The 12,156-nt window shown below is 53.0% G+C and overlaps 1 protein-coding gene across 1 annotated transcript; it reads right to left on the bottom strand.

Moving 5' to 3' along the window:
- Positions 1-6,171: 6,171 nt before the first annotated feature.
- UNC119 (unc-119 lipid binding chaperone) lies at positions 6,172-12,118 on the bottom strand. Its single transcript, XM_031010960.3, has 5 exons — positions 11,788-12,118; positions 8,056-8,169; positions 7,463-7,565; positions 7,141-7,313; positions 6,172-6,873 (listed from the first exon to the last, which is right to left on the bottom strand). Exons 1-5 carry the CDS (start codon positions 12,005-12,007, stop codon positions 6,761-6,763), a joined length of 723 nt encoding a protein of 240 aa, XP_030866820.1. The 5' UTR covers positions 12,008-12,118; the 3' UTR covers positions 6,172-6,760.
- Positions 12,119-12,156: the final 38 nt, after the last annotated feature.

Raw genomic sequence — 12,156 nt, 5'->3', positions numbered from 1 at the left:
CGGGTCCTGAGACTCTGGGAGCTCAGACAAACCTGCCTTATATACCCAGGCTAGGCCATCTCCTCCAGGGGACCCTCTGTCAAACCTCTGGCCAGTGGGCACATTCAGCACACCTGTGTGTGAACTGGCCCCTTATGCAAGAAGACAGGTAGCAAGCAGGTAGGACTTGGGTCTAGTTCTGTGTGTGTGTGTGTGTGTGTGTGTGTGTGTGTGTGTGTGTGTGTGTGTGTGTGTGAGAGAGAGAGAGAGAGAGAGAGAGAGAGAGAGAGAGAGAGAGAGAGAGAGAGAGAGAGAGTGTAACCAGGCCCTCAGACTTTTTTTAACTGGGCCTCAGTTCCACCCTGAAATGAGCCCCACACTCCCGCTCATATGCTGCCCCCTGCTGGCCACCCCATACCAAGCATATAGCCATTATTAGAGTGAGCAACCATCTTTTTAATTTTATTTTTCTAAGTAAATATGGGGTCTCGCGATGTTACCCAGACTAGTTTTGAACTCCTGAGCTCAAGTGATCCTCCCATCTCAGCCTCTGTTAGGTGCTGGGATTACAGGCGTGGGCCACCGCACCCACCTAATGTTTGTATTTTTTGTAGAGGTAGGGTCTCACTATGTTGCCCAGGCTGGTTTCAAATTCCTAGGCTCAAACAACGCCACCTCCTTGGCCTCCCTAAGTGCTAGGATTACAGGCATGAGCTACCACACCTGGCCAGGGTGAGCAACAATTTGTCTGAATGGATGCAGCTTCTTCAAGTCTGTTATTTGGAGGGAATTAATCCTTTTGCTCAGGGATTCTAAATGTGAGAGATCTCAAATGGATTAGAATTCCCAGGTCAGGAACTTGCATGAAAAAGTTACATCTTCATTTTCTCTCATCCTTACCTGAAATCTAGAATTTCCCTCCATTGTGAATGTCAGCAACAAATCACACTAACACTGGCAATACCTGTGACTTTGTCAATAGAAATCACAGATATTTTGTAATTGTATTATAGATAGTACAAAATATGTATAAATATATACACATGCACACACATATACACACACATAAAGTAATTTGTCACTTAACAACAGACATACGTTCTGAGAAATGTGTCCTTAGGCAATTTTGTCATTGTGCAAACATCATGGAGTTTACTCACATGAACCTAGATGGTAGAGCGTACTGCACACCTAGAGGCTCTATGGGATAGCCTATTCCTCCTAGGCTACAAACCTGTGTGGCATATTAGTGTGCTGAATTCTGTAGGCAATTGTAACACAATGCCTATGTTTGTTTCTACAACACATAGAAAAGGTACAGTAAAAAATACAGTATTTGCCGGGCACGGTGGATCACACCTGTAATCCCAACACTTTGGGAGGCCAAGGCAGGCACATCACTTGAGGTCAGGAGTTCAACACCAGCCTGGCCACCAAGGCGAAACCTCATCTTTACAAAAAATACAAAAAATTAGCCAGGCGTGGTGACACACGCCTGTAATCCCAGCTACTCGGAAGGCCAAGACAGGAGACTCTCTTGAACCCAGGAGGCAGAGGTTGCAGTGAGCCAAGATTGCGCCACTGCACTCCGGCCTGAGAGACAGATCAAGACTCCGTCTTAAAAAACATATATATATATATACAGTATTATAATCTTATGTGACTGCCGACATATATGTAGTCTGTCATGACAGACACATCGATGTCTAGTGCATGATTGTAGATACATACACACACACACAGTCATCTCACAGTGGTTCCAGGACCTCCCACAAATTCCAAAATCCGTGAATGTGCAAGTAAGTCCCTGGTATAAAATGATGGAGTATTTGCATATAACCTACACACATCCTCCCGTATACTTTAAATCATCTCTAGATTACTTATAATACTTAATACAATGTAAATCCTTTGTCAATCATTGTTATACTGTACTATTTAAGGACTAATGACAAGACAAAGGTCTGCACATATTCAGTACAGACATTTTTGATGCACAGTTGGCTGAATTCACAGATGCGGAACCTATGGCCAATTGTATATAGTTTTTAATACATAAAATAAATAGGATAGGCCTGGCAGGGTGGCTTACGCCTGTAATCCCAGCACTTTGGGAGGCCAAGGCAGGAGGATCACGAGGTCAAGAGATCAAGGCCATCCTGGCCAACATGGTGAAACCCCATCTCTACTAAAAATACAAAAATTAGCTGGGTGTGGTGGCACGCACCTGTAGTCCCAGCTACTCGGGAGGCTGAAGCAAGAGAATCGCTTGAACCCGGGAGGCAGAGGTTGCAGTGAGCCGAGATTGTGCCACTGTACTCCAACCTGGCAACAGAGCGAGACTCCATCCCAATAAATAAATAAATAAATAAATAAATAAATAGGATAACAATATATTTTATGTTCCTAAAATCCTTTTTATTGTCCATAGGCTTTAGCAGACTGACAACAAGAGAGTCTGTGACACATAGAAAAGTAAAGCAAGGGGCTGGGCCTGTAATCCCAGTAGCTTGAGAGGCAAAGGCAGAAGGATTGCTTAAGCACAGGAGTTTGAGACCAGACTGGGCAACATGGCAAAACCCTATCTCTACAAAAAATTAGCTGGGTATGGTGGCACATGTAGCTTCTGTAGTCTCAGCTACTTGGGAGACGAGGTAGGAGGATTGCTTAGGCCCAGGAGTTTGAGGCTGCAGTGAGCCGTGATTGTGCCACTGGACTCTGGCCTGGACAACAGAACGGGACCCTGACTCAAAAAAAAAAAAGGGTAATGTCCTTGCTTTAGTTGCCAGATGGTGAGGAACTGGAGCATGACTCTTAGGGGAGGGGCCAGGCTAGGGCGGCCTGGGACAGCAGCTTTTTAACAGCTGGAAGGGAAGATCTTAATATTTTAACCACTGGTTTTGCAGTCCCAGTGAGCACCTTGCCGGCCAGCCCAGGAGGGCACGAGCTGTGGGTTTCCCTGTGGTACTTGGGCTTTCCTTCTCTACCCAGGGGCAGGATCCTCATGACACCCCTAAAGAGTCAAAGCAGGCCAGGCACGGTGGCTCAGGCCTGTAATCCCAGCACTTTGGGAGGCCGAGGCGGGCGAATCACCTAGGTCAGGGGTTCAAGACCAGCCTGGCCGACATGGTGAAACCCCGTCTCTACAACAATACAAAAATCAGCCGGGCATGATGACTGGTGCCTGTAATGGGTCCAGCTACTTGGGAGGCTGGGGCAGAAGAATCACTTGAACCCGGGAGGCAGAGGTTGCAGTGAGCCAAGATCATGCCATTGCACTGCACCCTGGAGATCATGCCATTGCACTCCACCCTGGGCGACAGAGCGTGACTCCTTCTCAAAAAAAAAAAAAAAAAAAAAAAAAAAGAGTCAAAGCAAAAATGACTGGCCCATTTCAGAGACAAAAGGGAATTGCCCCTTCAAGGTCAACAGCTCATCAACATCAGAGCCAAGACTAGCCCCACCTCCACCCTGTCTTCCTCCCAGGCAGCCTCTAGGTTCCTAGGGACAGTGCCAGGAACTAAATGCAGCAAGATGTACCATTTGCAATAGGACTAGTGCCAGAGGCATGAAGACTTAAAAGAAGGCATGGGGCCAAGGCTTTTCCCAACCTAGGCTCCTCCAAGCCCAAGGAACGCAGGCCTCTTTTCAAGGTGAGTGCCAACTGGGTGCCTGCTTCAGAGATGAGAACCTCAGAATAGGGACCCTCCTCTCTCTCTGAAGATGGAAGTGCAGCAGGCCCAATCTAGAACCTCAACCCAGTTTTACTTAGCAGCTGCAGTGAGTAGAACTATTATCAGGGTATTGGGAAAAGGTCCTCTTCCTCGCTATACCTTCTCTGCAGACTTGTAACCCCATAAACTACAACAGCAAAATCACCCCTATACTGGACTTTCTTTCATACCTGTACAGCCTCATCTGCAAACAAATCCCTCCCTTCCACATTCTTGTCCTCATTCTCCTTCTTTACCTTTGTGGCAACTGATAGTTCCTGCCCACTTGCTTTGTGATGAAATTCTTTCCTCCAAAACATGGCTCTGCTCCCACCTCCCTGGAGGCTCACTCCTCCTGTCTCCATTGTTTCCTTTCCTTCTGCCCTGCTCTCAAACACTGGCCTTCCCCAAGGTGATACATTCTCGTTCAGGCACCCTCAATTAGGGGATGGGGATTCGTATTATAATAGCATTGTTTGGGAGAGTCCCAGTAATTGCAGGACATTTGGCATTCCTAAATACCAAGAGTGTCAGTGGAGGACCCCATGATCTCAGCCACCATCATAGCTTCAGCAATCACCTTGTGGCCGATGGCCTCGACAATCACCACCTCCAGCCCTTATTCCCCTCCTGGTCTTAGGGCCCACCTTTCCTGTCTTCTGGTAATTTCCTCCATGCCACAGCATGTCCCAGTCTGAAGTCACCCTCTCCTGCTGGCATCCACCTTGATCCAACCTGCATTCCCAAACCCAGTGATGGCACCTGTAGCTACCCCAGCACCCAGGCCACAAACCAGGCAGTCAGCCTCACCTCCTCCCTCTCTCCAACCCACTCATCCAATCAGCCACCACTCCTGAGGATCTCACCTCTTAAAAATATCAGTTTCACCTGCTTCTCTCCATCTTTGAGGATACTGACCTAATTCAGTTTCTCTTTCTCTCTCACCAGATTCCTGCAGCACCCTCCTCATCCTCACTGCCCCCCTGCCTTTAGTATGGTAGTGCATGGAGCCGGACTGCCTGGATTCAAGTCCTGGCTCTGCCACTTCATAGCTGTGCAATGTTGGCTGGGTACATTAACCTCTCTGGACCTACATTTTCTGTAAAATGGGCATCAGAATAGTGCCGTCCTCAGAAATGACCATGTTTATGAGTTAACACATGTAGAGCACCCAGCCTGGCACTCAGTAAATCTTGGCTATTATTGTCAGTGTCATTCTTTCCAATCCACCATTCACTCAGCAGCCAGAGATAATCTGACCAGGTCATGCCCACTTAATCCTCCACAGGGGCTCCCCACTTCTCAGAAGCCCTGCTCCTAAGGCTCTGCCAATCTGTCTTCTTTTCACATCATATTGACTCTTGAACACACCTAGGCTTATGCCCATAATCCTAGCACTTTGGGAGGCCAAGCCAGGAAAATCCCTTGAGCCCAGGAGTTTGAGAGGGAGACCCCATCTCAAATAAATAAGTAAACAAACAAACAAACACCTGACAAATCTTGCCTCTGAGCCTTTGTTTATGCTGTTCCCTGTGCCTAAGCACTCTTCCCCATCAATTCCCATCACAAGCACCTGCTCCAGTGCTACCTCCTCTAAAAATCCTCCCCAGAACCCTCCACACAGAACGACTCTGATTCTTGCTCTCCATGTCCCCAGTCCTTTTTTTTTCCCTAGGGATGAGTATGTGTTCCTTGTGTCTCACTCATTTCAGAATTCCCAGAATTCAGTGCAGATCCTAGCTCCATCCCCCTTCCCCCAGCAAGGGCTTCACAGAATCAAGCTGAATGCCAGCACTTCTGGGCCTCCTAGGGCCAGAGTTCCTCAGCCCAGAGGGTGCGTCAGCTCTGGGCATATCTGAAGGAGGGCCTGAAACTGTAGAGTGTGCTCTCTGCCCACCTCAGTTTCTGAATTTCCTCCATTAAGCAGCCCCCTCCTCTGAGTCTGGGGTGGGGGTGGAGGCTGAGGGCAGTGTTATGTGTAGGGCTACCCAGGCATGGGGGCTCCCCAAGGCAGCTGAGGGCAAGGAGATGGCTCCAGGCCTTAGCCAAAGCCCTGCCACCGTCTATCATGAGGGCTAAAAACACAATCCAGTGGTCCTAGTGGCCTCTGGGGTTCAGGGAAGGTAGCGTGGAGAACAAGGCCAAACCCCCCCACACACACCTTCCCCTTGCACCCTGGAGTTCAGGGCCTTTGTTTCGGCCTCTGTTCTGCCAGGGTTGGCTCTGACTTTGGGCCAAAGCTTCCCCTCTCAGGGTCTGGGTCTCCTTCATCACAAGAAAGACCCTCTCCAGCTCCATCATGTTCTAAATGCTGACTCTATATGGTGTCAGGGTACAGAGAATCAGGGGACAGGAAGACTAAGGGGTGAGAGTGCACTGGAATGTGGGAGGTAGGAGAAATTTTTACTGCCTTAAGCACATTCCTGCCTATCCCTGCTCCCTTCTTTGCCCATACACACAGAGGCTGGCCACACCAGAGAACAGAAAAGGAAAAAGTTTATTGAAAACAATATACAGTTGGTCCAGCTCCTACCATGGGCTGCAATCTCAGCCAGTCCCTCCCACACCTTAGGCAGTGTCTTGGCCCCTCATGGGGAGGGATGGGGCTAGGCCTAGGGCCCAGACTCCCTTGGGTGGCTTGGCAGCTGGAGCCCACCATGGATCTTTGTAAATTTACAACTCTAAATGGCCTGAAGGTAGTGGGCAGGGGACAGGGAATGGATCCCTGCCTGATCTAGTCACAGCCTTGATAGGAGAACACTGTTCTGAAACTTGGGCCCAAGTAGGGCCCAGCTAAGTCGTCCGGAAGTCCTGACTGCTCCTCTCACAGGCCTTCCTAGACGTGGAGGCAAACAGCCTCCCTACGACCCCACCCCATGTAGCAGGCCGCATGGGCTTCATGGGCTTGACTGGGGACACCAGGTACCCTTCCTCCCAACATTGACTCAGGGTCCGGAGCTCCTGGAGAACTCCCCAAGCAGAGGACTTGGGGTTGAGGGGTGAGCGTTGGGGAGGTCACAGCTCCCAGCCCAGAACTGGAGCCTCCTGGGGTCAGGGCAGCCGTGGGGTCAGGGTGTCCCGCTGTAGGAATAGTCTGCTTTATTGTGCATCACCAGCCGGTCATCCACGAAGTAGAAGCTGTCAGACTGGGTCTCATACGGGTGGCGGATCATCTCGCTGACTGCAAGAGAGGCCCAGCCAGGCCGGGCAAAGGTCAGGAGCTTGAGTCCCGCCACTGCAGGGGCTTCAGGACTGGGGTACAGGGACAGCCAAACAGCCTGAAATATCCCCAGCCTCTTTCTCTACAGATGATATGGGAATGGTGGCAGACACAGAAGAGCCCCAGGGTGGGGAGAAATGGGATCAGACCCACAAGTCCCCCTCCCTCCCGCAGCTCAGTCTCTAGACGCCCCCACTTCCCCACTCCCAGAAGACCCTGCCCGCGCACTCAGCTCCTCGGAGAGAGGGGGGAAGTCGTAAATGTGCTCGCAGGTGTTCTTGCTGCTGGGGATGCAGAAGCCAAAGTGGAAGTCGAAGCTTTTGAGTAGCTGGTTGCGGAAGTAGTGCCTCTCGATCATGCGGAAGTTGTTGACAGGCTTGTCTCCCACTGTGAACTCCACCCTGAGCAAGAAAAGGAGGCAGGGCTAAGTCTGTCCTTGAAGTCAGCTAGCCAGCCAGGCTCAGGACAGGCCACCCCTACGAGAGGCTGAGAAGGGCCCACTCACACCCTCTTCCTCACCCCCACCACCACCCACAGCCCAGCGACTCACGTGGCTCCCACCTGCCTCAGGCGGAGGAAGGCAGGCGTGAACTGGTAGCGGACAAAGCGCCCAGCATTGGGGTCCAGGTCCCGCCGGTTGATGGGCAACCGTTCTGCAATGTACCCCAGCTGGGGCTCAGTGGGCTTCAGGCTGGGCCCTTGTCCACCCAGGGTTCTACCCTTGGGTCCCCATCTATCTGATTTTTTTTAAACTCCCCAAGAAATTCCGGGGCACACTGAGGGCTCAGACCATTGGCCAAATAGTGCCACCTAGGGGTTCTAGGTCTGCATGTTCCCAATCGCCACTGCGCTTCCCCGGGCCACAGGATGCTGAGGCCTGGGACCCGTAGGACTGCAGTTCCCAGAAAGCCCTGCAGAGGGCAGGTTGGCAGGGACCGAAGAGGTAGGGCTGACCTCGCAAGATGTCCAGCCTCAGAAACATACGGGAAGGAAAAGAAAGGGCCCCCCTGCCTGCAGACTCCTGAGAATGCTGGGGTCCAAGCCCCAGCTCTGTGGACTCTTCTGTGGCCCAAGGATTCCCTGGGCAGCCCACTCCGCAGCTCGTATCTGCCTCTCCATCAATGGCCCACCCAGCCCACTCACCTGAGACTGGGGGCTTCTTGATTTCAAAGAGGACAGTGCCTGAGTCCATGTCCCGAATCTTAAACCTGACGAAGTCGATCTTGTAGATATTCTCCTCAGGGGAGCAGAGGTAGTCTAGGGGAAACAGGCAGCTGAGCAAGGAAGGGGCCCCAAAGCCCCTGCTGCCAGGTCAGCTTGTGTGGGACCCCAGAGTAGCTACCATCTTCTCATCCCTGGGATCACTGCCCTCTGGAAAGAGGGACCTCAGTCCCTGCCCTTGGGGTACACCCCCAGTGTGGAAGAGACATAACTCCACCATGGGGATCTAACAGGGGATAAGGAGTGCCATCCTAGTGGTCTCTGGGGGCCAGGGAAGGGCAGGGCAGAGAAGGGTAGAGGACAAGGCCACCTCCTGAACACACTCTCTCCCACTCTGGAGTTGAGGGTCCTCATTCTGGCCTCCGCTCTGCCAAGGCTGGCTAGATGACTTTGGGAGAATTAGGTATCCAGCCTGGTGGGAGCCTCTCCTCTCATATGGGAACAACTTCCTGCAGTCTGACCTGTCTCTTCTACTGCAACTCAATGTATCAACTTCTCTGGTACCCTGCCTTTGAGAACCACACTGTAAAGGGGGCCACACAGCTCTGTCTTGGGAGAGTCACAGTCCTTCTCTGGAGGATACTCCTACCCTCACCCCACAGCTGCCCCTGGCATGACATCTAGATGTATCAGGTGAGGCTGATGTTGAGGGGACTTTCCCTGATATGGGTGGGGCTGGAGCAGGTGAACAACCCCTTCCCTATTCCTCCTCTCCTCCCAACCCCCTCCTCTCAGTAAGAAGCTTACACCAGCCCAGCTCCCTTAAGCAGCTTAACCAAAGCTCTGCTGACTCAAGCCCAGAGCCTGGGATATGGCAGGTGGGAGGAGGCCAACTTTGCTCTCATCCTTTGTTGATCTCCAAATGGGAGGAAGGCTTAGCAAGCAGAGGGAACCCCCTTAGAGGTCATTTACGCAGCCCTGGCTATGAGCCACCACCATGGAGAAAGTAGTCCTGGACCCCCATAGAGAAGAACACAGGCTAGGCCAGGAGGAGGGTGTGGCAGGTGCAGCAGTGGGTGTGGAAGGGGTAAGGGGAGTCCTCAGGCCCAGGAAGGGAACCAAGAACAGTGGGAGGCCCTGCCTGAGGAAGCTCAGGGAGCTACAGGGCCTGATCTAACCCTCACAGCTCTTGCAGCAGCAACTTCAAGTGCTCAGGGAGGCCCTGGCAACAAAAAGAGCTGAGAGGTGCAGGGAGGGACTCGTGCTGTCAGCCTGCACAGCATCACATCCTCCCCTGGTGGCCCACAGAGGCCCGGAAATCACCCTCCAGGCCCCTGGGCCACCTCCTATTCATCTGGGGCAGGAACAGGAAGTGAATATAAAGTCATTTTCTCTTCTTCCCCAAGCCTGACGCTGTCCCCTCCAGGAAGCCCTCCTGGCAGCCATCTGGTACCCTGGGGCCCAGCATGGACTTTATACAGCTTGGGGAAGAGGCAGGGCCCTGAGTCTACTACAGCCCACATGTGGGGTGGGGAGAGAATGGAAGTGGGCAACCCCTATCTCACCCCATTCACCCTATTTTCACAGAAAGTAAGCACCAATATAAAGACATAGAAAGAAGGTACAGAGCATAGGGAACGGAGGTGGCAGAGTGGGGAGCAGGATCCCAGTGCCCAACTCCCAGATCCCTGTAAGGCCTTCTCTTCTCCCATTCTCCAACTTTTGGAGCCTCTCTCATTTGGGAACAACTTCCTGCAGTCTAACCTCAGTCTCTTCTACTGCAAACTCAATCTATCAACCTCTCTGTCCTTAGAAGAAGTGAGGAACATGGATGTCTATGGCTCAGAACACCACGGCCACTCCTTCTCTTCTAGAAAGGATGAGGCCTGGGACCCAGGGTCAGGTCAGAATAAGGGGCAGAGTGGCCAAGGGCTCAGAACACAACTGCTCTATTCCTCTCAGCCACAAATAGCTTCCTAAGCTGGATTCAGGGCCCAGTAATCTGGGAACAGCAAACCTCAGACCTGCATGATTAGGGTCAGAAGAGACCAGGCAAGGGGTGCCAGGGTGGAAATCCCTGGAACTCTGTTCTCAATTCCTGCACAGGAAGGGGTTCTCATGAAGCCCTTTCCTCTACTTACCCTTCACAGATGCCCCATCTCTAAGGGCTATGAATTTCCTCCAAATTAGGAGACAAATGGTGGTACATGAGCTGGAAGCTCCCTCTAGTTGCAAAATAAACCCCCAAAGTTACTCAGGACTCAGTCAGTCTGAGAAAGTTCTGCCCCAGAGCTAAGCTGAATCCTAAATGCTGCTATTGCAAATTGTAGCCCAACTGGCTTCAACATCAGCCTGGTCCAGCCTCCCTCTCTCCATCGATGCCTGCTTGGGCAAGGGAGCTCAGTACTCTGGGGGCCCAGCTAAGAATGGCTGCTGCCTAGCTCAGTAAGGAGAGAGGAATTGGCCCCCAGGGACCCAGGAGCACAGGCTCAAGGCTGTCTCCCCTCCACAGCTCTGTCGGGGAGTCCGGTGTTCTGCTGCTTTGGAAGCTCTAGGGCTCAGGTCCACTCCAATACATGCCCCCCATACCCACAGAGAGGCCCCCCCAACAGTTATTCTCACAAAGGGGGCCAGGGCAGGTTGCTGGTGAATGTGGCCAAGGTGGAGAGCCACTGTCTCTCCATGCACCTTTCATCCTTTGAGGCTCATTCAAAGCCTCTGCTATGAGATTTCCTAGCCCTCGTTCCCTGCCTATGATGACTCCCTCCCCTGCCCTGAAAGCCAAGTTGTTTGACTCCAGGCAGCAGCTATGAGCAGCCCTGTAGGGCCCAAAAATACTACTGATCAAAGAGCCCAATGTACACAGCACGCATAGATGCCAGGCACCATACAGAATCAGAGGACTTATCTTCACAATAATCTTAGGAGATAGGTATCATTATCCCCATTTTACAAATGAAAAGACATGCTCAGAGAGGTGAGGTTACTTGCCCAAGGTCACACAGACAATTATATGGCAGAGTTGGAACTCCAACCCAGGCAGTCCAGCTCAGAAACTCTTAACCACAGTGGAGACCAAGCCTCCCTTGATGACAGAGCCCCCAGAAGAGAACAGGTGCTAGTCCAGGCTTGGAGGGACATTATGCCACTCCCCATGAGAGGAACCACAGCCAACACACTAAAGCTGCCTGCTCAGTTTCTTTCCCGGGGAAGAAAATGGCCCAAGTCTTCCTGGAGGATCAGGGTGAGGGTATTAATGGTTGGGGAGACATGAAGAGTCTGAATGCCTCCCAAGTAACTCAGCCTCCACCTAGCCTCCAGCGTGGGGGATGAGGACAGGCTGCACTCAGCCCCTCTCCTCATTAGTGCAGGGGCGGGCCTCAAAGCGCTCTGGAGACTCCACAGCTACAGGGCTATGGTTGCAGCTGCTGCCGCACGTACCTCCACGCTGGGAAAAGGGGACGGGCCCCTGGAAAAGGAAGGAATAAATCTCGAAAGGGAGAAGAAGGAGGCACAGAGAGAGATCAAGGGAAGGGGGTACACACAGATCTCAGACCTGGCGGCAGAAGGGAGAGCAGGGGACACAGGAGAGGGGACTCGGTGGGGGAGGGGAGGCGGGAAAGGGGGCGGGGGCCAGGGCTTGGCGCGCCGGGAGGGCCCCTCGCACCCTCTCTCCTTCCCACCCGCGGGCGGCGCTCCCTCGCGGGTGCTCACCACCGGTGATCCGCTGCAGCCCCAGCACGTCCTCCGGCCCGATCGGCTGCTTCCTCTGCAGCGGCCCCGGCCTGGGCCCTGGGCCTGCGTCCGGCTCCGACTCGGACCCAGATTCGGATTCCGCAGGCGGCTGTGGTATGGGGGCCACGCTCGGGCCCGAGGGCCCCGGAGCGGGCTCCGTCCCCGTCCCGGCCCCACCGCCGCCCTTCTTCACCTTCATGGCCTTGCGGGGCCGCGGCTCGCCTGCTGCTGCCGCCGCTGCCTGCGCCGGCTGGAGTCGGGGGAATGGGGAGCGTCCGCAGCCCCGCCCCCGGCAGGGGCCCCAGGTACCGCCCCGCCCCGGCCCCGCCCCTGGGGTGGGCCCTGCGC

The sequence above is a fragment of the Gorilla gorilla genome, chromosome 4 (genome assembly GCF_029281585.2).
Source record: "Gorilla gorilla gorilla isolate KB3781 chromosome 4, NHGRI_mGorGor1-v2.1_pri, whole genome shotgun sequence".
Lineage (NCBI taxonomy): Eukaryota > Metazoa > Chordata > Mammalia > Primates > Hominidae > Gorilla > Gorilla gorilla.
This window is presented reverse-complemented; position numbering and strand designations above follow the sequence as displayed.

Bases quoted from the DNA above. Each gene is read 5' to 3' on its own strand.
- UNC119 (XM_031010960.3), bottom strand. From the start codon at position 12,007: ATGAAGGTGAAGAAGGGCGGCGGTGGGGCCGGGACGGGGACGGAGCCC. The intron at 8,170-11,787 runs GTGAGCACCCGC...TGTTTCCCCTAG, and splicing joins GCTGCAGCGGATCACCGGTG to ACTACCTCTGCTCCCCTGAG. The intron at 7,314-7,462 runs GTGAGTCGCTGG...TTTCTTGCTCAG, and splicing joins CTGAGGCAGGTGGGAGCCAC to GGTGGAGTTCACAGTGGGAG.